The 25,885-nt window shown below is 35.9% G+C and overlaps 2 protein-coding genes across 3 annotated transcripts in view; one reads left to right on the forward strand and one right to left on the reverse strand.

Annotated features, from left to right (window-relative positions):
• Positions 1-1,637: 1,637 nt before the first annotated feature.
• On the forward strand, positions 1,638-19,657 carry POU1F1 (POU class 1 homeobox 1). Of its 2 annotated transcripts, none has more exons than XM_047875722.1 (6): positions 1,638-1,779; positions 4,086-4,235; positions 14,516-14,740; positions 17,126-17,290; positions 18,460-18,520; positions 19,447-19,657. In XM_047875722.1, the coding sequence occupies exons 1-6, from the start codon at positions 1,638-1,640 to the stop codon at positions 19,655-19,657; spliced, it is 954 nt and encodes a 317-aa protein (XP_047731678.1). The 2 variants fall into 2 exon arrangements, with proteins under 2 accessions (XP_047731678.1, XP_047731679.1); XM_047875723.1 differs by having other exon boundaries at positions 4,164-4,235.
• Positions 19,658-25,073: 5,416 nt separating this feature from the next.
• Positions 25,074-25,885, reverse strand: part of CHMP2B (charged multivesicular body protein 2B) — a 29,731-nt gene continuing 28,919 nt past the window's right edge. Inside the window, exons 5-6 of the mRNA XM_047876370.1 lie at positions 25,754-25,860; positions 25,074-25,569 (exon numbers count right to left, since the gene is read on the reverse strand). Coding sequence (XP_047732326.1) covers positions 25,459-25,569; positions 25,754-25,860 — 218 coding nt within the window. The 3' untranslated portion in view covers positions 25,074-25,458. The remainder of the gene's footprint in view (positions 25,570-25,753; positions 25,861-25,885) is intronic.

Genomic DNA, 25,885 nt, shown 5'->3' on the forward strand with positions numbered 1-25,885 from the left:
ATCCAGTTTTTAGTTTTATACAAACCAAACATCTATTTTTTTGGTTTTGTTTTATTTTTGAGAGAGAGCACAAGCCAGGAAGGGGGGCAGAGAGACAGAGGGAGACCCAGAATATGAAGCAGGCTCCAGGCTTTGAGCTGTCAGCACAGATCCCGACACAGGGCTCAAACTCATGGACTCTGAGATCATGACCTAAGCTGATGTTGGACACTTAATCCACTGAGCCACCCAGGTGCCCCTGGTTTTATACAATTTTAACGGGGGCGTTCTGGTTTGCATTTCACACTGCAGTTAAAAATTTTTAAACTTCATTGAAGAAATGCTGTCTAAGATTGCAACTGTAGAATTTTAGATAGCATGGCAAACTGCTGAGAAAGCTTTTTCTTGTCGTCCAGGGAGGTTTTCCAGTGCTCCTCACTATCTACCACTGGGTTAATATACTTACCAGCATATTCCAATGACTCTTTCGTTTAGCTTATTTTTTAAAATATTCTTTGTCCAAGGAACTTATTTTTATTTAAATTTCTCTATAATTTTAATTTTTCTAGTAAATTCTCTTCATAAACACATTGAAAACCATTTTTTTTGTTTATGTGGTTTGAAAAATTAAAAACTAAACTCTGCAAGAGTGTAATAAATACTTTTGATTACTTCTGACTTTCTCTCCTTGGAGAAAACTAAGAGAGCTTCAAAGATGCAGAATTCAGAATGAAAAAATATGTCACACAATAAATATTTTTCAGTCAGTATCTAATGATTTGAGTAACCTTATATTTTCCTATAAAATATCAGTTGGTTAGTACCAAAGTGTCCAAGTTGCAAGATTTTTGAAAAAGTATCTTGTCAATGTTAAGTTTAGCACAAAACAACCAATTCCAAGTTACCTTGAAACATTCCATAATACAAAATTTCAAAAAAATTCTTATGAAGTATGGCCATCGCTTATGTCAGTAATATCTATGGCTCTCAGGTTACTTATGTTTGCTACAGTATCCCCAGCATGGTTTTCATAGCTTTTCAAAATTGCATTGTTGAGTCTGAATCAGTAGTTGGCAATATATTTGTTCATTAGTTTTCTCTAGACCTTTTGATTTAAACTTTTAATATTTATAGTTTCTTAAAATTTTGTAGTATGTTTTATTTTCAAGATCTAGTGAGAAGTCATAAAAAAAAAAACCTGTCACATATAAACATTTGTTACTGTATTAGTAGCAAAAAGACACCTAGTATTTTTCAATTCACTTTAGGATTATTTCTTTGAGGGACACTTATTTTTGAAGTTCTTGATTCCTTTCTAAAATGTCTGAATTACTGAAGTTGTCAAAGTTTCAGATTTCTCCCTTTCCGTCCATCTATACCCCAGAACCAGGTTCCCTCTTGGGCACGGATTATGTGTGGGTGAGGAGGAAGATGGTTCAGATTGATAAAGCAATACCCCTGGGAAAAAGACGATTAACATGTAGAAAGGGATTTCCCTGCAGTATAAATACCAGCACGCGCCCTCCTGGTTGCTTCAGAGCCTTCCTGATGTATATATGCAGGTAGTGAGATTTGAAACGGCCCTTTGAAACAGTAATATAATCAAACTCTGATTTGGGGAGCAGCAGTTCTCCTCCTTTTTCTACTCTCTTGTGGGAATGAGTTGCCAACCTTTTACTTCGGCTGATACCTTTATACCTCTGAATTCCGAGTCTTCTGCAACTCTGCCTCTGATAATGCATCACAGCGCTGCCGAGTGCCTCCCGGTCTCCAACCACGCCACCAATGTGATGTCTACAGGTACTGACTCCCATCCGGGTCTCCGTGCGGCTGGGCCTAAAGGTTTCAGGATGGATCCTTTGGATCTTGTTAGCTTAGAATCTCCTCGCTTCTTTTATTTTCTCCTTTAATTTAAGTTAAATATTAAGTACATTTAGAAAGCCAAAGTACCTAAGAAATTGTTAAAGAACTATTAGTAAGCGTTGTAATTTCAATTGTTGGTTTTATTATAAAGAGGATTTTCTACATAACAGTGAGTCTGGGTGTTTTTAATCCAAAAAGCATTTTTATGTAAGCATTTATGGATCAAGAGCAAACTAAAGCAATAGCCTAAATAGTGTTTAAAAGGTGTTACTTCTTTATCTTAAAGATATATTTGGTTTTACCATGTCCAAAAACAGCCATATACCTCACAGTAAACACAACTGAATGATTCCCAATATCAAAACTACGGATTTCAAAGAATAAAATAATTAAATGATTTTAACAAACATATTTTTAGCATAATTCAAAATACAAAAATCAAAACTAGAAGACACATGTAACATTTAGAACCCATAAAACTGAGTTAAAATCTCTCAAAACTGAGTTCTGAAGAGACTTCAATCTCTAACGAAATTTTAATATTTTCTTACAGAACTTTCTTATGTAAAAATTAAACTTGAAAATTTGAATATATTGTCTCAAACACAAATAGGTATGTGTTGCTAATGCACCCTTTCTTTATGCAGTAACAAAGTTTTTAAAGTAGATTTATAAGCGGACAAAGTTTTGAATTAAGTAAATTTCTTTCATAAGTAAGTTTGGGATTAATCTGCAGCTGAATTTTTTTTTAAATCTAGAGAGTATGTATCTGGATTGTGGTAAAATTATTAATGTAGAGGGTTTTTTTTTTCATCTACCAAAGATTCTCATAATTTAAATAAAAAGGCAATAATGGAAGTCTCCCAAACATATTTTTTGGAAAATATAATAAAGTATTTTAACCAAAAATATGTGCTATAATTAAATGTAAGCAGTTATCACAGTTAATTGTATATTTTAAATAATAGATATATCTATTCTAAGTATATATTTAAATAATATTTACATGATTATAGCATTTGATTTTATAATTTTTCCATCAGACCAAATTATAATATACTAGGTAAGGAAGTAGAAATAATGCCTATAATGAAAAGAGCATTGGATATAACATGGGTTTCATGTTTGTTTAATTTTGGATTGCATAGTGAGATTTTTATATTTGATCATTATAATATAAAATATTATAATATAAAATTACTTCAGTTCTTTCTACATGTCAATTTTAAAATGAAAATTTGAAGATTTATCAATAGTAAGAGAAATGTTGCTTTCTGGTGACCTCATATCTCTAATCACTAGATTGTATCTCAGAATTTTCAAAGGATTCTAATTCTATACTTAATAATATCTTATATTTATTCAAGAATTTATAATCATATTTATGCAAACCTATCACTATGTTCAGGATATGAAGGAAAAATGAGAAAATACATAAGGAGTGGTTTTATTGTCAATACCCATACTTTTAGTCAACTTGGTGATTCATGCTTAAAGCTTGATTAAAGTTTAGCAATTCAAATTTATTTTCATAATACACATTGATTCCACAAGACAAGTAAAACTATGAATGAGGTAATATTTATATACTGCTTTCAAACTTTATAGATCTCAAGTCACTCAACAATTTTTTTTGACCAGCTTTATTATTAGAATTTTTGCATTGATTGTGGGCATCCAGAAAACTTCTTGATTTCAACATCAACATAAAGACATCATCCACTGTCATGGATTTTTCATCAACATCTGCATTTAGTGGGGTTTTTATGATTGTATCCAAATAGAGACCGGTTGCTTGGCCATTTTCTCTTTGATGGAAGAAATTGTTAGGAGAATAGAGATAATGACTGTTCAAGAGTTGGTTTATGTATCCATTCTTCTAGAGAAAGACCACTATATACAACCATATTATACAAGAATTTTACGAGATTATTTCTCCAGTTTATTGTAATGTGTATATGAGATGGAACCTACAAGAATTCTGCAACTCCCAATTGGCCAATGTCCAAGCCGGTCAGTCACCCCTCATAGAGCACAACATAATTAAAGATTGTTATCATCCACATTGATAATTTATGATCTGGTTACCTAAGACAAAATTTGATTTCTGCTTTTAGCCTCCTCAGCAGAGAATTTCCCCCAAGTGAAAACAAATCATTGCCATATAACTTTAAGAATCCCATAAATGTGTCTTTTTGCAATGAAATGACTGTGTCTTGAACCCTCATACATTTTCTTACCAGTCCCATCTATTTTGTCTTTGATCCAAACTCCTAAATGTTTGTGTGCATATTTCCTGGTGACATCGTTGGGAAACACAGCAACAGGACTTCATTATTCTGTTCCTTCCTGTCATTATGGAAACCAGCCATCGACCTATGGAGTGATGGCAGGTAAGAAAAATTGTCTGCATTTGTGAGGTTGAGTCTGGGGACACTAAGGTGGATTTCTTGGGTCTGAGAGAATCTTATTTATTATTTTTTATTCTCAACTTAGTTAACATACAGCATAGTCTTGGCTTCAGGAGGGTCTGAGGGAACCTTTAGCAGAATGTGTCATGAAATTCTTATCGCTTAACCTTGGAAATTGCTGGTAAACCACTACTTACTGAAATGTTCCCTAATATGTGATGCCTTCAGAGATCATAATGGTTACACCTGATTGCCCTTATTCTACATAACCCTGAACTTCTGTGCTTCACTCTTTTGTTTGCTTTGTATGAATTTTACTCTAATTCATTACTGCCAAACTGCAGATTGCCACTTGATGTTATTGATGTTACTTATGTCACCAGTTATAATATGGTTGTGACTAGCCTCTCGTGCTTATTTAAGTTTAAACATAAACTAGCTAAAATAAGGTCAAATTTAAAATTTAGTTCTTCGGTTGCAGTAGCCACATTTCAAGTGTTAATAAACTCATGTGGCTACCAAGGCAGACAGCACAGACTTCTACAACATCTCCCTCATTGCAGTATTTCTTCTGGACATTTGGCCCGTGAAGGTAAATAAGACATTGAAAGCTAAGAGTGAATCGTAGCGGCTTTAGTGATAGTTGTTTAAAGCTGTGGCAGCTCTGAGTTGTTGTTAGTCTTAAATGAGATTGAAATAGTTGAAGTTACTTTTGTTTTTCCTCTGGACAAAAAAGCATCACTAGATCAAGGTTAATTATTTATTGATGCTTGTATGAAAGCACTGATAACACATTTCTTAACAGGAAAATCTGACCTAATCTATTCATAACAAACCTTATGACTTAATTTTAAGATATGGCCAGACAAAAGATTTTAAGGGTTTAATAAAGTACACAATTTTGTATACATATTTTTTGGGTATTCTTTGACCTTTTATATTGGTTACTACAGGGAGAGAAACCTTATGGGTGACAATAAACTACTGAAGTTCTGTGTGAGAAAATAAGAGAGAGAGTATGTGTGATACTGAGGGAGAAGCTTTAGATAAATGAATCCTATATTAAGGAAATCTTTTTTTTTTAAGTTTATTTATTTTGATAGGAAGAGAGAGAATCCCAAGCAGGCTCCATGCTGTCAGCTCGAGCCCCATGTGGAGCTTGATCTCAGGAAAAATGAGATCATGATCTAAGCAGAAATCAAGAGTCAGACACTTAACTGACCGAGCCACCCAAGCACTCTTGAGGAAATCTTTTCTAACTGCTGTGTCTTGTTATCAGCCCTAATAAGTGATGGGGGGGGGGGGGGGGAGCCCATGGATTTACAGCTATAAATTTGAAATAAAATTTAACAAGTATTTTAGTTCAACATTTAATTTCTCCAATTTTTTTCATGTTGAGACTAAATAAAACATTAAAACTTAAAGCTATTCCAGAAACAATGTTCTCCACTTACATTCCGTCAATGAGCATTCTACATAAACTAGTATCCTCACCTTTATGGTAAGATGAAGACTAATGAAGACCTGTAAGTCCTAGTATCTTTTTTTAGTAATTATGAAATGGGGATGGCCATATTTTTCCCCTTGGAAGACTGATTATTTATGATTCATATATTTAGTAGTTAGTCAGTATTCATGGTTAATGAGAACAGCCCTTGTTGATGATAAGCTACTCTCATTATAAACATAGTAGAATGTGCATTGAGCCACTAGAGGTGTAGGCAGAATGCTTTGTATGGCCCACACCACATTGGGATCTTGAAGACCAGATGTGACCAGCACATGGCTGTACGCGACTGTCTCTTGGAGGAGCAGCCTTGCTGACCACAAAGCCAGGTCCAACTTGAGATGCCTTCGAAACTAGCAACAGGTGGCAGAGGATGGAGGTTCACCACAGACCAAACACTGAGATGGTTTTTGCTACCACCTCCCTACCCCTTGAGGCTACTGCCCTAGTGGGTTTGCAGCTGGCCTGAGAATTCTAACCCGTTTCTAGTTTCCAGGCCCAGGCTCACAATGAGAGTCCACAGGCAGTGGGGGCTGTACTGACAAGCCCCTCGGCAGGCACTCAGCAAACCCTCTTCCTCACTGCAGTTGAAAAGGAGAGTTTCCAGAAAAGCCCTTTAAAATGATCCAAAGCCTGCGTTAGTGACATGAACAGCAACATGGTCATGCTAAGACTTGAATGTATCACTAGAGTCTTAAAAGTTATTTATATTTAGTCACCGAAAGAAAAACTCACCGTGGCAAGCATCGAGATTATATTTGAATATCTTTTGAGAGTGATATGCTTTATTATTGGAATGTCATTATTTTGACATATATTTAGTATTGGTTTTTGCATCATAGATTAAACCCCAGAAAATCTGAACTCTTCTGTCTTTGTCCCCAGAGAAGCTACACAAATTGAGTTATAAAACGCAGGAATTCAAAAATAAGAGCACAGAGATATAAAATACACCAGAGAAACCTGGCTATGTCATTGGAATTTTCTGAGAAGCCTCAGAGCATTCATCAAATCAGCCACTTGCCCACACTCCGCAGAAGCGTCTTATTATGTACAATAAAGACAGGTTTATTGTCATGTATGCGATATGAAAGGAATCTAGAGAAAGACATATATTTCAAAGGATGTGAAATTGCTTTATTTTACTGTGGTACTCTTATACCCGTACTCTGATGCTTACATTTAGTTTGAATGTTTTGTTAAATTAATAACCCACTGGAAGGGAAGAGCTATAGCTAATATTTGTTAAGGTTAGTAGGGAGGATTTTTTTAAATTATGAAATGAATCCACCATGCCTTATCCATATGTGGGCACACCAAAGAGAAAGATTCATTGGGAACGATGAATTAGCCACACCATGGACTAATTACAAACCTGTTCAAGTCACTTAGCCTCTCTGAGTTTCAATCTCTTCCTATCTGAGTTGTGGTGAGAGCTACAACTTTATTGAGGTTGAATTGGGGCAATTTTGTACCAACTTGACCTGGCTTTCCCATGATCTTCTCTTTAGATACTGTTGCAGCTAAATGCCTTCTTCTGTCCCTTCATCCCTGAGAATTTAGATCATTCAACAGCCTACAACATGGATAACAGGAAACAGTGAATTAAAATTGCTCTTTAAGGGGAGGCTGGTGGCTCAGTAGGTTGAGCGTCCAACTCTTGACTTTGGCTCCAGTCATGATCCCAGAATCATGGGATTGAGCCCTATGTGGGATTCCGCACGAGCAAAGAGCCTGCTTAAGATTCTCTCTCTCTTCCTCTGCCCCTCTCCCCTACTCTCTTTATTTAAAATAAAAAAATTTTTCAATGTCAATTAAAAAAAATTTTTTTTTTAATTTTTTTTTTTCAACATTTATTTATTTTTGGGACAGAGAGAGACAGAGCATGAACGGGGGAGGGGCAGAGAGAGGGAGACAGAATCGGAAACAGGCTCCAGGCTCCGAGCCATCAGCCCAGAGCCTGACGCGGGGCTCGAACTCACGGACCGCGAGATCGTGACCTGGCTGAAGTCGGACGCTCAACCGACTGCGCCACCCAGGCGCCCCTAAAAAATTTTTAAAAAGCTCTTCAAAGTCTCTTCTAGATGAACACAACACAACACAAAAGAACAACAAAAAGACCTCAAATGCTAATTCTTGAGTATTTGAAATTGTTTCTCTTCTCCAGTTTCTGAAGGGGGGTGAAAGCTAGGCAACACGCTCAGTGGGCTGTCCGCTCTGCCCACCATCCTGGGGAAACTGAGCAAATCAGTGGCACAGTAATGTGTGTTAAACACAGCAAGGTCATATTATATAACGGCCAAGCCAAAATGAGGTATGAGAGTCCTCACTTAAAAATTAATTTCAAGAGGGGGGCTCCTGGGTGGCTCAGTCGGTTGGGCGTCTGACTTCGGCTCAGGCCATGATCTCACAGTTCGTGAGTTCGAGCCCCGCGTCGGGCTCTGTGCTGGCAGCTCGGAGCCTGGAGCCTGTTTCAGATTCTGTGTCTCCCTCTCTCTGACCCTCCCCTGTTCATGCTCTGTCTCTCCCTGTCTCAAAAATAAATAAAACATTAAAAAAAATAATTTCAAGAGAAAAGTAAAATAGCTGAGGTTTGGAAAGATGAATTTTTTTTTAAGTTTATTTTTGAGAAAGAAAGAAAATGGGGGAGGGGCAGAGAGAGAGGGAGATGCAGAATCCAAAGCAGGCTTCAGGCTCTGAGCTGTCAGCACAAAGCCTGACACGGGGCTAGAACCCACGAACTGTGAGATTATGACCTGAGCTGAAGTTGGAAGCGTAACTGACTGAACCATCCAGGCACCCGCATTGTTTTGTTTTGTTTCTTTTTAATAATAAGTGAATAAGAAAAGATAATTATGACCGAAAATGACCTCTCTAACTGCTCGTATGCAATAGACAACAGAAATCAGTTTGATGGTTGACATAGAGAAATAGTCAACTTTGGAGCCCAGCTCTCATTCTGAAGTTGTTTTCTTTCCTCTTCTCCTCCTTTGTCTCCCCCTCTGCAGTTCTTCGTTCCTCCCCCACTCCTTCCTTCCTCTTCCTTTCTCTTCTTCCTTCTTTCTCCTCCTTTTTTCTACTTCTCCTTTTTTATTTTGTTTCTCCCTAACTTGTTCTGGTGGTGTTGACTCTGAGGGAGGAAGTAATTCTGAAGGTTTGGGGTTTTTGTTTGTTTGTTTGTTTTTTAACCTCTGAATCAGAAAAAACTGTTTCGTAGCAGTAACATGAGGCATTTTCCCTAAGTTTTCTTAGTCTCTCAACTACTCAATTTGATCACTGTAGCAGGAAAGCATTCCCAGGCCACGTGGAAACAAATGGGCATGGCTGTGTTCCAAATAAATTACAAAACCATGCAGAGGATCCCTGCTGTATATGGATAAGATTTTCCCCGTGCATAGAAAAGATCACAATTCACACTTCTGGTTTGCCTCACTTGGTCAGGTGTGAAGAAAAACAAACAAATAAATAAATAAATGAATGGAAACATTGAAATACACATTCCTTTGCATGTCTCCAGCAAAATGGTGAATTTTACTGTGACCCTCTGGTTCCCCTGTGTGTTCTTGTAAGGCTTCAAGTCCGGACCCTCAGAGACATTGTCAGCATCCAGAGCCACGTGCTCTGGAAGAGCAATTCGCCCCATACCATAGTGTGTTGAACCAGCCACCCCGGCCTCCCCATTGCTAGCTTTAAAAGATTTACCTCTTTTCTTCTCCCATGTCCGCCACATGGAAATCTATGACCCGGCAATTTAGGAAAGCTTTTGTGAGGAGCACCTGGGTGGCTCTGTCCATTAAGCATTCTGCTCAGGTCTTGATCTCACAGTTTGTCAGTTCAAGCCCCACATCTGGCTGAGCACTGATGGTACAAGGTTCTCTCTCTCCCTCCCTCTCTTCCCCTTCCCTGCTCGTGCCCTCTCCCTCTCTCAACACAAATAAAAGAAAGGTTTGGGTGGATTAATCTACAACATGAAAATATACTTCAGACTGTAAAGAAGGTGCAAACACTTCCAAGAGGTTTAGCTGTGTGCTTCTCTAGGCTCACACTGCTTTATCCGTGTTTTGGAAATTGTTTATGAGACTCTGGCTACAGAGGATTCATTGCTTCTTTTATCTTCTTCCCATTTTTAAAAATTTTTTTGGGCGCCTGGGTGGCGCAGTCGGTTAAGCGTCCGACTTCAGCCAGGTCACGATCTCGCAGTCCGTGAGTTCGAGCCCCGCGTCAGGCTCTGGGCTGATGGCTCGGAGCCTGGAGCCTGTTTCCGATTCTGTGTCTCCCTCTCTCTCTGCCCCTCCCCCGTTCATGCTCTGTCTCTCTCTGTCCCAAAAATAAATAACGTTGAAAAAAAAATAAATAAAAAATAAATTTTTTTATGACATCTCTTTTTTAACATTTATTTACTTTTGAGAGAGACAGAGCATGAGCAGGGGAGGGGCAGAGAGAGAGGAGACAAAATCCGAAGCAGGCTCCAGGCTCTGAGCTGTCAGGACAGAGCCTCACACGGGCCCAAACCCACGAACCGTGAGATCATGACCTGAGCCAAAGTTGGACGCTTAGCCAACTTACCCAGGTGCCCCGTTTTTGTTTTTGTTTTTAATCAGTGCTTCAGAAAGATTTAATATCTTTCCATACATACCCTGCCAGTCACTGTCCACTCTCCCCCAAATATAGGATCATATGAGACACACAGCACTTTGCCTTTGCTTATGACTGTCATGAATTTCTGTTTAAAGTTAATTCCAGGAGAAATGTGTCTGTGCAGATAACTGTGGATATATTCACTTAATGAAAAATGCAAACATATCACACATTGTGTTTTCCTTTGCTCTGGATGCCAAACCTTTGAACATAGTATCTCCTGTGTACTTTTCATGGACTCACGTTCAAATTTATATTTTAAATGTTGATTTTCCCAGAGTATTTTTTAAGTTTATTTATTTTGAGAGAGAGAGGGTGAGAGACAACGCAGGGGAGAGGCAGAGAGAGAATCCCAAGCAGGGTCTGAACTGTCAGATGCAGGGCTCAAACTCATGGACTGTGAGATCATGACGTGAGCCGAAATCAAGAGTCAGATGCCTAAGGGACTCAGCCACTCAGGCACCCCTTTCCAGGGTATTTATAATGTATAAACTACCTCTATAATTTTCCAGAATTAGAGGTGGCTCTCTTCTAATATTTTAATAAGCTATATTTTCATCTGAAAGTATATGTTTAATGTAGCCAAATATATTTAAACTGCAGCTGTCTTTAAAGGGAAGTACACTTGGCTTACCTGAGTACAGGTTGCCTAAAAATTGAATGAGGTGATTATTTCAGTGTGGTTTATTACAGTGCTCATTGGATTTTAGATCTGGTTTTAGCTGTATAGTTGGTTCATTGTAGCATCCAATGGAGGTTGTTTAACTTCCTTTTACTTAAATTTTCTAAATTTTAAATTGTGAATAAAATTTGTTTCTATTTCACTTATATAAAGACAAGATGACAAGTGTGAAATGGACACAGCACAAAGTATCACGTAGATTTGTAGCAGTGTGTGACTATGGTCAGCAAGAAAAATCAAAAACGATGACCACAAAGGCTAATAAATTCAGACCTTATGGCATAGCATATAAAAGATATGTAACAAATTATTTATGGAAAATAAAAATTTTACTTAGGTAAAATGAGTTATCTGAAGTGCTTTAAAATACATTAAATGTGTAAAATCACACAGCAGATGGCACATATACATACACAGTGGGATATTACTCTGCCTTAAAGAATGAGGTGGCCATTTGTCATGGATGGAGCTAGGGAGTATTATGCTAACTGAAATAAGTCAGAGAAAGACAAATACCAAATGAGTTTACTTATATGTGGAATCTAAAAAAACAAATGAACGAACAAAGCAGAAACAGACCCATATATACAAAGAAAAAACTGATGGTTGCCAGAGGAAAAAGGGAGAGACATGGGCAAAATGGGTGAGGGGGAGTAGGAGATACAGGCTTCCAGGTATGGAATGAGTAAGCCACAGGGATGAAAGGTAGAGCACAAGGAATGTGGTCAATGATATTGCTTAAATTTTTTTTTTAATGTTTATTTTTGAGACAGCATGAACAGGGGAGGGTCAGAGAGAGAGGGAGACACAGAATGTGAAGCAGGCTCCAGGCTCTGAGCTGTCAGCACAGAGCCCGACGTGGGGCTCGAACTCACGGACTGTGAGATCATGACCTGAGCCGAAGTCGGACGCTCAACCGACTGAGCCACCCAGGCACCCCTGTGGTCAATGATATTGTAACAGCATCATCTGGTGACAGATGGCAGTAGCTATACTTAGAGCAAGCACAGCAAACAGAGTCGTCCAATCACTATGGCATATACCTGAACCAACGTAACATTGTCAAATATACTTCAATACAAAAAATAATAAAATAGTAAGGTAGAGAAAAAACCTCAGCAGCTTATTTTTTTCTCGCTGCTTTTACTCTTTCTCATAGTACTTCATCATTAAGTGTCTTGAGTGACATTTGGTGTTTCTGAATGATACAAGAAGTGAAGATTGTTTTCATATATCTGAGTACCAACTCTTAAAGCCTAAGTGGAAGCAAAGTCTTGAGATAAATATTAAGCAAATCCTAAAATAAACATGATCGGTTTCCTTTTATGTAATTTCTTTTACTTCAACTAGCAGAAATGCAAATTAGTAAACATTGGGACACCTGGGTGGCTCAGTCAGTTGAGTGTCCGACTTCGGCTCAGGTCATAATCTCATGGTTCATGAGTTAAAGCCCCACATCGACCTCTGACCACTCAGAGCCTGGAGGCTGCTTCAGATTCTGTGTCTCCCTAGCTCTCTGCCCCTCCACCACTCACTCTCTGTCTCTTTCTCTCTCTCAAAAATAAACATTAAAAAAAAAGAAATTAATATTTTAAAAATTGATAGAACTGCTTTTGAAAATTTTATCTTGTCTGATCAATATACCACCCACTAAAGCATAGAGTGGACAATTAACTGACTTTAAAAAGTAAAACTGGGTAATTTGGGTTTGTAAAAGAAGCATGAATTTTTTTAGACAGGAATAGTTTCTTTCAAATATATTTCACAGCAGCTAAATTTATTTTATGCTATTTTTGTTTAACTCCTCACTTGTATATTACTTTGTTCCCAAAAAGGACATAGTCTATGGAAAGGGGCACACTTTATAATTACATATTGTCATATAAATAATGCAAGTCGATCATTTGCTGACTTACACTATTCTTTGGTTATTACATATTGATATATTAATATAAGATTTATATATTCTAGAAAATTACATTATTACTCATGTCTTTGATTTGTGAATGTATTTATAGAAAAATAATAGGTAGCATAAACTTGATATATTTTTTCAGTGTTTCCAAGAATGATTATTGCATACATTCTATAGTAATTTATTTTTAGCTTAAATACTTATTTATACTCATAAGAAAAATGATAAATTACCAAGTATTTTATTTGTATAAAATGTCTTGCTTATACAAGTGTCATTAACTATAAATTGAAGTGAAATCTCTACCAATAAAAACAATGTATTGATGAGGAAAACAGAAATAAAATGTGTCGAAATTTGGCTGATGCTGACCTGTCATCCACCCATGCTCCCCAACTGAGAGTGACTCTCCTTTCCTAGTACAGAATGAGATCTGGAAGAAGTTTTTAAAAAATCACATCTTTTAGTGTTTTTGTGATTTATTATTTAGCTCAGTCAGTTGATCTAATGCTTCATCATTTATGGGCGATTGCCTATCATATCTAGAATTGCACCCTTCCTTGTCATTAGTTTTGCTCCTTCAATAATAATCAAGAAATGATTCCATTATATTGTATACTTTTCAAGAAATCTTGATGCTGCCTTTTAACAGAACTTTAAAAATTACCTTTTTTCCTTTCACTCCTTGAATCTATTTAACCATATTAATGTATTTCATGTTCTCATTATTTTCTTTTCACCTGCCTTTGTTAAAAAAAAAGGACATGATTATTTTCCCTTGAAATTAAGCATTGACTGATAAAACAGGGGAGCTTCTTAATATTGTAAAATTAATTTTCTAATACTAAGAAAACTTCCCAGCACAGCACTTTAAGCATATGCCTTGTTTATAATAAACATCACAGATTATTTGCGTAATGAATTAAAATAACAGAGATTGAAATCTACATTCCAGTTTTAGTTGAACCTCAGATTCACAGGAACAGGTGTCTTAAGAGAAAAATGAAATAATGGGAAACATACTTCTGAGAGTATTTGCTTATTTCTATTTTAATTATTTGCAATTCCCTGCTTTTTTCCTTTGGCATTATTTTTGTTTTCGCTGCTCTGGGGAAGGTGGAAAAGAAACATCATTTTTACTAAGCTACTCTGACTGCTATTTTAGAAGGCTGAATGTTACTTAACCTTTCAGAACTGTGATAGCTAGGGGCGCCTGGTTGGCTCAGTCAGTTAAGCATCCAACTCGATTTTGGCTCAGGTCATGATCTCACAGTTTCTGAGATCAAGCCCTATGTTGGGCTCTGGGCTGACAGCATGGAGGTGGTTGGGATTCCCTGTCTCCCTCTCTCTCTCTGCTCCTCCCCCTCTCTCTCTTTCTCAAATAAATATGAAAAAAAAAATCTTTTTTTACTTTGACAGCTGTAGGGAAATAATGGTTTCAAAGGTGCAAAACTTTTGCTTGTATAGAAATGGCGGACAATTACAAATCCCTTTCCTTTCCTCTCTTTGTTTATTCACAGGTAGCTTAACCCCTTGTCTTTACAAGTTTCCTGACCACACCTTGAGTCATGGCTTTCCTCCCATGCACCAGCCTCTTCTGGCAGAAGACCCCACCGTCACTGATTTCAAGCAGGAACTCAGGCGGAAAAGTAAACTGATTGAAGAGCCGATAGACATGGATTCTCCGGAAATCCGAGAACTTGAGAAATTTGCCAATGAATTTAAAGTGAGAAGAATTAAGTTAGGTATGCACTTTTTAAGAGTAACAGGCATACACCTTAGTCTGCAAATCCTTACTATATTACTGTTCAGTCTCTTATACTCTACTCAGAAGTCTAAGTTCTCATTCTTCATCTCTGCTGTGGATAGAAGTTACTCCAATTATGGAAATCCTACAAAAACCTTTATCTCCTTGTTAATTCTTAATATCCTAAATACATAGGTTTTTAAATTAATGCTATTTTTTCCCACTTACCTACCTCAAAATTTGTCTAGAAGTACTTGTTTTTCTATTTTATTTGAACTTAGGAATAGATAAGTCATTCATATGATTCGAAGGCATAAGGGGCGTAAGTGAGATATATCCTTTCTGTTTGTCTTTCCTGTTTATCAGGTTTCTTTGCATCCTTCCAGAGATACCTTATGTACATATAAGCAACTATAGAGACCTTTCAATATAGATTTTTTTCAAAATATTTTTTATGTTTATTTATTTAGAAGAGGGCTGGACAAAGAGGGAGACAGAGAATCCCGAGCAGGCTCCACGATCAGCAGAGCCTGACATGGAACTAGAACCTATAAACCATGAGATCATGATCTAAACCAAAATCAAGAGTCAGATGCTCAACCAACTGAACCACTCAGGTGCCCCCAGATATTTTTTATTTAACTGTTTATTTTAGAGAGCTTTCCTAATAGTTTTTTTTTTAATGGGTCTATCAAATTCCGTCACATGAATTTATTTTTAATCAGTCCCTATTGATGGTAAATTCAGGTCATCTCCAATCTTACATTGTTAAACAGTCCTCCTACAGGGGCATCTGAGTGGCTCATTCGGTTGAGCATCCGACTCTTGATTTTGACTCCAGTCACAATCTCGTGGTGCATGAGTTTGAGCCCCACTTTGGGCTCCATGCTGACAATGCAGAGCCCACTTGGGATTCTCTCTCTCTCTCTCTCTCTGCCCCTCCCCTGCTTTCACGCTATGTCTCTCTCTAAAACTCATTTTTAAAAAATCCTATGATGATTCACATCATAAATGCCATTTTGTACCTACATAAATTTATATGTAGGACAAGTGTTAAAAACACAATTTCTTAAAGTGTGTGTATTTGTAATTTTGATAGATGTTGTCAAATTGGTCTGTATAGAGGTTGTACCAAATTTTACCACCACGAGTGTCTCTTGGCAAACTGCTCAGAATATAATCTTTATGAAGGCAGGAATTTTTTATTTTTATTTTTCCTTAAAAGCATATCCTTGGCACTTAGAACAGTGACTGACAGCACACAGAATAAAATTGTTGAAGAAAAATGTGGTTTAATCTTTTGGGTCTTTGCAAATCAGGTAAATCAGATAGGTCAAAGTGGTACCTCACGGTACTTTCATTTTAAATTTGAGTGAAGATTGAAAAGCGGTACTTCATGTGTTTTATAGTCATTTGGAATTCTTTCTCTGTGAACTGTAGATAGCCTTTGAATGCTTTCTATTCAATCGTGGTTTTTTAACATAAAATAACTATAAAAATTAACCTTGATTTAAATTCATGAAGTAGTGTATCTTTTAAATGGATTGAAAATGATAGTTCCACCCTCTGCACCTGTGGAATGAACCACAGGTAATTTTGTAATATTTATTGATGGGCATTGTATGTAACCATTTTATGCATACAGATATATAGCTATAGGCCCTGAATTAATATGCAATGACTATATATGATAAACACAGCAATAGGCATCTTTACAACAACCATTTTCAATGAGCTATTTATATTGCTGTTAATATTTCAAATTCAATGCTGATGGTTGATATCAACTTGTACTCTAAAAATGTTTTGGGACAATCGATGAGGATCTTTGGCCTGAAGCATTACCAAATGATATAATAAATGTCCTCGAAGATACATGTAAAATACACATGTAAAAGACCGAAGATCACGGTCTTGTAATAAACATGTTTTTAGGGAAAGTAAACATAATTCTTAGTTTTACTTGGTACCCTTTAGCAATATAGTTGAAAATTTTATAGTTGAGATAAAAATATTTGTGATATATCATATATTTTATGCATCATATTTAATACACTGTATTTTTTAGCATATGTCATCAGACATTTAATAAAGACAGCAAAAATGTTTTAGTGTCTTATAAAATGTTTGACACCTCTATCCAATGTCACTAAGTACTGTGAATGGCACACATTCCTGTCTGAATTGTTTTGCCTTCTAGAAAAAATTAACTAAGAGTATTTTTTGAAGTACTTGACAATTCTACATGGAACTTACTAAACAGTTCTAAATTGCCAATGCATATGTTTAAAAGAAATACTTCATAGTTAAAGACCAAAAGAAAGACCAAAGTGAATCTTTCTTGAACAGCTGGAGCTAATGGGTCTTTATTGCCCTCTCACAGGATACACCCAAACCAATGTCGGGGAAGCCCTGGCAGCTGTGCATGGCTCAGAATTCAGTCAAACGACTATCTGCCGATTTGAAAACCTGCAGCTCAGCTTTAAAAATGCATGCAAACTAAAAGCAATATTATCAAAATGGCTGGAGGAAGCAGAGCAAGTCGGAGGTACTGAAGTTAGATCTCTGAGGGCTGTGTGATGTTTTAACCTAGAAACAATGGTAGGGAAAGACAGATACCATATGTTTTCACTCTTATGTGGATCCTGAGAAACTTAACAGAAGACCATGGGGGAGGGGCAGGAAAAAAAAAAAAAGGTTAGAGAGGGAGGGAGCCAAAGCATAAGAGACTCTTAAAAAGGAGAATGAGCTGAGGGTTGATGGGGGGTGGGAGGGAGGGGAGGTGGGTGGGTGGTGGGCATTGAGGAGGGCACCTATTGGGATGAGCACTGGGTGTTGTATGGAAGCCAATTTGACAATAAATTTCATATTACAAAAAATGTTTCATAATACTAAAAAAAGGAAGGATAATGAAAGCATAGGAATAAGTTTACTGAGAAGGGTAAACCGAGTGAGAAGATAAGCTGTAGAAGAACAGGTTTCTTTTTTTAAATTTTTTTTTCAACGTTTTTTATTTATTTTTGGGACAGAGAGAGACAGAGCATGAGTGGGGGAGGGGCAGAGAGAGAGGGAGACACAGAATCGGAAACAGGCTCCAGGCTCTGAGCCATCAGCCCAGAGCCCGACGCGGGGCTCGAACTCACGCGAGATCGTGACCTGGCTGAAGTCGGATGCTTAACCGACTGCGCCACCCAGGCGCCCCTGAAGAACAGGTTTCTAGATAACGTGGCACAGGCACGAGGTGGTGACATGACTTTTTTTTTTTTTTTAAACACATCCAGATTTTTTGCCTCTGTGCTATACCATAGTGATCGTACAGGAATTTTTATAACCTAATATTACCGTAGGCAGAGAATTTGTACACACCAGTCTTCCAAATAAGTACGTAAGCAATTGCTAATGTAATAAAATTACCTACTCATACTACCATCAAAGCTGGATAAAGAGCAAAGTTTGAGAGCATTTCAATAAAATGTTCTAAGGAAACTATGGTAGGGTCATCATTTATAGACGTTTGTCTTTGCAGAGTTCGTATTTCTGCCTTAACATTTTTGTGTTGGGTCTTGTACTATAAAATAACACAGAATGCAAAACTGTAAAACAAAAATGTATAGACTTTATTTTGCATTGTTTTATAAAGAAAACTTGAAACTCAAATCTGACAGTTTTTTAAAACCTACTTTGTTTTTGCAATTGTTTCTCTTTTCCCCATTACAGCTTTATACAATGAAAAAGTGGGAGCAAATGAAAGGAAAAGGAAGCGAAGAACAACTATAAGGTATTCTTTTGAGACATTAAAAGGTATAGAGGAAATGGAATATATACATATATATAGTATATCTATGTATATGTTCATATAGATATATATATAGTGTGTGTGTGTGTGTGTGTGTGTATATATATATATATATATGGAAGAGTATTTGAGAATATAGGTGCAACATAACACAAATGCATGGTGAATAGAGTCCATTGAAAAAACAAGATTGGTGGAAAAGCATAATTTAATAACCTAGAGCTAGTAATTTTTTAACATTTGATGGAAAAGTATGTTATTTGATTCGAGAACACTCCACAGGTTTTTGGCTAAAACAAGAATTAATTACTTATACAAAGTGTTTATTTCTGCTGTCCTTTCAGATATGTTTTGCTCTGGCAATATGGTATCTATGTTATTAAAAATAGCAAAAGTAGCAATCAGTATTTCAGTCTCTTAAAGTCCAACATGATTCCTTGCATTTCAAGCTAGAAAGACTGTTGGCTCATCTTTTGGTAATTTGTGTGAAAATTACAGAGGAAATGCTAAAATATACATTTTGTTTTGGTCGATGAGTTATTCACTAAATATCTCACCTATTATAAATAACTTAAATGATTTCTGAGGGACATTTAGAAATGCCCACAGAAGTGTTCATTTCCTTTTCAGGAAGTCAGTGCCCTCTAGTGGCACAAAGTTGGATAAACATAGAAAGTCTAAATTCCCTTGTTTCTTCCTGTGACTCTGCTTACGGTACCCTGTGTAACACAAGCATCTAAATGTTCTACAGGCTACACACTTATCTTTGTTGAAGCTTTGGAAATGTTTTCAGTCTTTAAATATTTTCATGTTGATATTTATGAAATTCAACATTATTGAATTTTGATCTGCCAAAACATCATTAAAACACCTTAATCTCACCCTTCTCTATACCCCTCCCTACTCAGTATCGCTGCTAAAGATGCTCTGGAGAGACACTTTGGAGAACAGAATAAACCTTCCTCTCAAGAGATCATGCGAATGGCTGAAGAACTGAATCTTGAGAAAGAAGTAGTAAGAGTTTGGTTTTGCAATAGAAGGCAGAGAGAAAAACGGGTGAAAACAAGTCTGAATCAGAGTTTATTTACTATTTCTAAGGAGCACCTTGAATGCAGATAAAATTTACTATTGTGTAACATCCAATTTTTCTGTTTCTCCTTCCTTTCTTTTCCCCAACAAAAATAGAAATTAGTTATTTGGTTGGCTTCAAAAATTTTATATCAACAACTTTTGCAGACACTTTTCTACTTTAAAAAATTAATACAATTTAAATATTGGTGACTTATTTTCTTTAAAATATTCTCAGAAGCCAAACTGTATATTTTTAAGCCAAAGATACCAATAGGAATAAAACAATAATTCTTTCAAAGTCTTTCTCACTCCCTCTTTATCTACACACGCACACATGGAGTGTGCACATGGGTCTTTCAAGATTCCTTTTCCCAAGGCTGTTTATTAGCTTTTTAATATTTCAGTCATAATGCTAAATAAAGAATATCACCATAGAAAATACAATTAGAAAATTGTGACCAATGTCCTGTTTACCATCAGCACTAATAGTTTGTTTGAACTAAATTGTTTGCACTTAAGAGCTGGAGGTGTGTTAGAATTTTATTAGTGCTTTTAGGAATAAATCTTAATTAGAAGTGACACTTTTGATCTTTTTATTCTTCCCAAAGATTTAGCTTTTTTGATGTTTATTTATAGAAAATAGGCTTTATGGATCCTGAACCCAAACTATTTTGTAAGCTGCAACAGTGCAGGAATGATGTCTGCCTTGTTTACTGTTGTTTGTCCAGTGCCTAGGAAAGTGCTTGTAGTGGGCACGCGAGCTTCGTTAAATGAAGAAATGTGCTGTTGTGATATTACCAATGAAGGAGTGTGCTGTTAACAATTGCTACAAACTTGAAGGGTGCGTAATTTAATAACACTATTTAAGTCTCACAACCCAGAAAATCATCAGGATCCTATGAAAAAGACTATCACTTTGTTTTAATTGGCTAGAATATGATGTTATTGATGAAAAAGTTTGACAATCGAGTATTTTAATTTAGCGATTTATATCTAAGGAACATAGTTAATTTATAAGAATGAACTTTTTTGAAACTTGCAAATAGAAGCAAATGGTAACATAATAGCAATCTAAGTGATTTTTTTTTTGCATTGAAAATATAAATCTGCTGGCAATGTTTATTTTATATAACAAAAATGGAAACAATTAGACCAAATTTTATTAATGATTTAGAATGCTTAATAAATTACACTGTCCAGTCTGCTTTTAGTGATACTAATAAAGATCAAACATTATTTCATAATCTCTATAGATCATATATGTTTATGCACACATAATCACCATTAATTGGATTGCTAGAAACTTGGATATAGTAACAAAAAGAGATTGTTTAGAGTGGCTTAATCATCTATGCTTAAGTACACATCTAGCACCCAGGAGGTGTTGAACAAAATATACATACAAGGACTTTTATTTTTCAAGAGTAAATTCCATATTATTGAGCCATGTAGATATTTAAGTTCTTCTCTGTATAATTCACCTGCTTACCACATACGTTAATTGGGAAGGGATTCTTGAGTTTGTAAAAGGCAGGAATAGGATGTATATACATACATATATACTAGATACATACACAAAAATGCATATATGCATGTCTGAAAGTTGCAAATAGAAAAAAAAATAATGCAATATAAATCTATAGTAGTGACTTTTTTGCACTTTAAATATAAATCTGAGAATGTTTCATCTGACTTTATACAACAAAAATAAGCATGTATAAATGCTTATATCATCCTCACATATATATGATAATATCAGACATTCATCCATAAAGTCATTCAGGTTTAGATACAGCTAGCATTGGGAAATAATTTTTCTCCCTAAAAGGAGTTATTTTGAATCAATACTTAATATCAAAATAACAAATCTATAGTTATTCACATTAGTTGTAAATGCATTAGTATTTAGAATTAATTTATTTGTATTAAAAAGTTTTTGAGACTATTCTAACTACATTGAGATATTTTAGGGGCGCCTGGGTGGCTCAGTCGGTTAAGCATCTGACTTTGGCTCAGGTCATGATCTCGCACTCCGTGAGTTCGAGCCCCGCGTTGGGCTCTGTGCTGACAGCTCAGAGCCTGGAACCTGTTTCGGATTCTGTGTCTCCCTCTCTCTCTGACCCTCCCCTGTTATGCTCTGTCTCTCCCTGTCTCAAAAATAAACGTTAAAAAATATATATATATAAAGAGATATTTTAATATAGATTGATCTTTTTATAAAAATAGAAAATGGTTAATGCTATTTAGAATCCTAAACTGCAATTAAATAAATGACAAATGTAATTTGCTATGCAGTTATCTATGTGTTCATACGTTCAGGAATAAATGGCAAAACCTGACTTTAGCAATAGTCTTTCTATCTAAAGTTCTTGTGAACTCTTCAGTGGTAAATCTTTAGGAATTCAGAATAGTCCATTAAAATGGAAAGATCTGTCACTTATACCAATTGGTACATTCAATTTTATCTTGCACAGATGGTTGACATTCATCCGTTGACCCTTCCATCTCTAATGGTGGAATAATTGATCTAGTAAAAAATATTTTCAGTGTTTTGGGGATGGGAGCAATGTGTCTTTGTGCACCCGCTCTCAACTTCTGGGGGAGATGGGGGTGGGGGAAGGGGAGTGTGTGTTGTGTGTTGTCCCAACAATTAGAGTCCCTTGTATCAGCCGTCACATTCATCAGGCTTCCTCTAAGGTAAATTCAATCCAGTTGACTCAAAGGAACTAAATTTAGAAGAATGGTGTCAAGTCCCTTTATGGGAGACTCAATTTCTACAGAGAGGAAACTGGAAAGTTGATCTGTTTTTCTACAGCTGCAAAAAACCTTTTCCTGCAGAATAATGGTAATCAAAGGAGAAAGTTATTATCAGTCTCTCTTCAGATCTGGACACACACCTAGTTTTAACATAAGAGTATCTAAAATAGGAGTGCACAAAAAAAATAAGAGTGCACATATTTAAATTAGGTCCACAGGGATCAGGCTAGAAGTGTGGCCACTGGGTAGTAAGGAATGTACTTGTGGCTGAGGGGAGAATGCACTTTTCTCCTAAAGGCAATCAGATGCAAATAATAAAATATACATCACTGTGCAGGTTGAATAAAGCCCAAGGCTGCCAGATTCCCTGTGTCTACAGAGACACAATCTTGAACCCCTTTCCACTGGCCCCTGCCTTAGCCAGGTACTCCTCTCCGAGCATGGAATATAATCTATGCAACGCAGTCACCTGACAAATGATTTTATTTTCTAACCACATTCTACTTCTCTGGTATTCTGAGATCTCTTCCACCTGTGACTTTTACATCCCAACAGAATGTGACATTGGACTGCATCCTTCTTGGTAAAACAGGTATTGCTATACTTTTCCATTCTCTATTGGCAACCTCTTGTCTGAATACAGTTGTTAAAGTAATCCTTTCACCGAAAAAAGAGAAATTAGGGAAACAAACAAAAAATACAGTTGACCATTGAACAACATGGGTTTACCCTGTGCAGGGTCCACATATTTATATGTGGATTTTTTTCAATAAATACAGTACAGTACCATAAATGTATTTTCTCTTATGATTTTCTTAACATTTTATTGTCCCTAAACTTACTCTATAGGATACAATATATTATACAGTTAACATACAAAATGTGTGTTAATTGATATGTTATTGGTAAGGCTACTGGCTATTAGTAAAGTTTTGGGGAAGTCAAAAGTTATATGCAGACTTGTGACTGCATGAGGTCACTGCCCCAATACCCACATTGTTGAAAGATCAACTCTATTTTCATTAAACTCAATGTATAAGAATCCTTGTTTCCGAATCTTAAGTGTGGAGAATAAGTTTCATTTTTAGTCAAGGATAGTGTAACATAATTTTACAACGATTGTGAAAATTGCTACAAGAGCATTTTATAAATATGACCAAATCAGAATGGCTCTTCTCTCTACTTTGAGTCCCAAAGCCTTCCGTAGTATCCAGGTTTGCCTGAAAATAAAGGAAATCACTAAGACTTATCTGCTTAAAAATAGTATTTAAAAATGTTTATCCCCTACAAGTTCTAGAAAAGGAATCATCAGATGAATTACATGTGAAACCAATTCTTAGACTTATTCCATTCACAAACATCAATCCTGTACCAACTGCTAATTCTTAGGAAAGACATTTAAAATTTAAGAAGCAGAGTTACCTATTTTCCTTCCAGAAAAATAATAAAAATCATTCTTTTGAAAAATTACCAGATATGCATAAAAATGTTAACTTTAGCAGAAGCCAAAAACAGAGTAAAAGGGGAAAAAAGCATAATAGCAATAAATCTTTATTGGAATCTTTTTAACAAAATAATTTTTAAAAACAAAAGCCCCCCGCATGTAAACAAGAAAGTAAATAAAGTTAGTTGGCATTATTATGTACATCCAAGAATCAAAACAAATTCTGGGTTAACATTCCATAATCCAGTAAAATGTTTTGACCCATCAATGTCCAGGGAAACTAATACTGTAAACAATGCAACCTTATCTATGAACATCATACAATGCTTCATGAATTATAAATTAAATAGTTTAACTTTTCATTCATCCCACCAATCCATATACCATATGGATACTAGCCCTAAAATGGATTTACCTTGTCAACATTAGACCAAAATGTCCATCGTCAGATGTTGATCTGGTCACACCTAATCTCTCCTCCAACGTTTATGGTGGGATGTGCTAAAACCCATATATTACAACAGAACTTTTTCAAACTAACCTAATCCTAAATTCTCTAATCTGCCACTTTACTTTTTCCTCACTTTCTATACATACATTAAATACCATAGCAACTTCACCTTAAAAAATACTGCTAATACATTAATACACATTTAGGAAATAATTTCTGACAAAGTTGTAGTTTATTTACCAAGGAAAAAATGCTAATTTTTATTTTAAAATTTAGGTTAAGTATTGTCATAGTAGTCTTAAACTAAAGATGGCTTCCATTTAGAGTGTTCAATATACACAATAAAGATCAAAATTAAACATATTAAATAGCATCTCACATGGGGAAAATTTTCTCAGTTCTTGGAAGAAAGACCAAAATGTAGTTTTATTACTATAAAATGTTATTAATTCAGTGTCTGTTTTTGCTAATTATTTTCATTTTTATAAGCTTTTACAAAAGAGAACCAGGATAATTTTTCTAAGAGGCCTCAATATTAATTTAAAATGTAATTTTTTCTGTCAGTTAAAATAAAGATGTGCACAATATATTTGTTCTGTTTAAGGCAGGTGCCAAGCACATTTTGAAAGGTAATAAACTTACCAACTAGAATGTTCTCCCAAAGGAAAAAAAAGGAAAAAGGAAAAACCCATGACAGTTTTTAAGACAAATGTTTATATAGCACTCTTCTTTTGGCTCATTTAAAAATAATTTGGCAGCTGAACCGCCTATGGTCATAACACATATCACTCACAAATGACAAGCAACAGATACAGAATTAATGATATATTTTTAATATTTTTTACAAGTCTCTTTAGTTGGTGCCTAGTGGCATTTAACAAGATTTTTGTATTCCGTGTAAAAACACATAGAACGTAAACACTACGTAATGAATATAATTTCTCTATGCCATGCAAAAAAGAAGTCAACTTTTTACACATCCTCGCTCCTAAATAGTTCTCATTAAAATCCAACTGTTCCCATTTTTGCATCCTTGTCATTCTTTGGTAAAAGATTCAAAATAGCCATAGGTTAGGAAACAACTGTTTGCTCGTGGTCTTCATTTTTGCAAATAAATGTGTTTTGTAAAAGGAATCTGCACTGTGCCTGATTTATACTAAATAATTGTAAGTAAGCAAAATATCATGGCTTTTCTGACTAATCTACTCCTAAAGCTTTGAGTTGCCGTTCAATCTCTTCATCGGAGATCGTAGCCTTTGAAGTAGAGGCAGATGGTAAGCTTCGAGCAGCTGATGGAGCTTTGGCCATCTATATTAAAGGTAAAGGGGAAAAAATGTGCATTACCAAATGTGGGGCAAGGACACAAAGGATGTGCTTCAAAGATGTTTACTTTACATTCAAACAAATATAAAATCACACATCTAACAGGAAAGGGTAACTTACAGTGACAAAAGTGGTAGAAACGATTTCTGAGAGAAGAAGACATTCATACCTTTCCAGAGATTTCAATTCCGATTTCATCAAGAACTTGATTCACAATATCTTGGCTTTCTTCTTCATCGTCAGAGCCATCAAAGATGTCATCAAGTGTGTCATTGACTTGGGAAGGGGAGAAACAAAGCAA

This window comes from Prionailurus viverrinus, chromosome C2 (assembly GCF_022837055.1).
Source record: "Prionailurus viverrinus isolate Anna chromosome C2, UM_Priviv_1.0, whole genome shotgun sequence".
In the NCBI taxonomy this organism is placed as follows: Eukaryota; Metazoa; Chordata; class Mammalia; order Carnivora; family Felidae; genus Prionailurus; species Prionailurus viverrinus.

Excerpts from the sequence above, each read along its gene's own strand:
- POU1F1 (XM_047875722.1), top strand. The coding sequence starts at position 1,638 with ATGAGTTGCCAACCTTTTACTTCGGCTGATACCTTTATACCTCTGAAT. Across the intron at positions 17,291-18,459 it reads GGAAGCAGAGCAAGTCGGAG|CTTTATACAATGAAAAAGTG; the intron begins GTACTGAAGTTA and ends TCCCCATTACAG. Across the intron at positions 18,521-19,446 it reads AAGCGAAGAACAACTATAAG|TATCGCTGCTAAAGATGCTC; the intron begins GTATTCTTTTGA and ends CTCCCTACTCAG.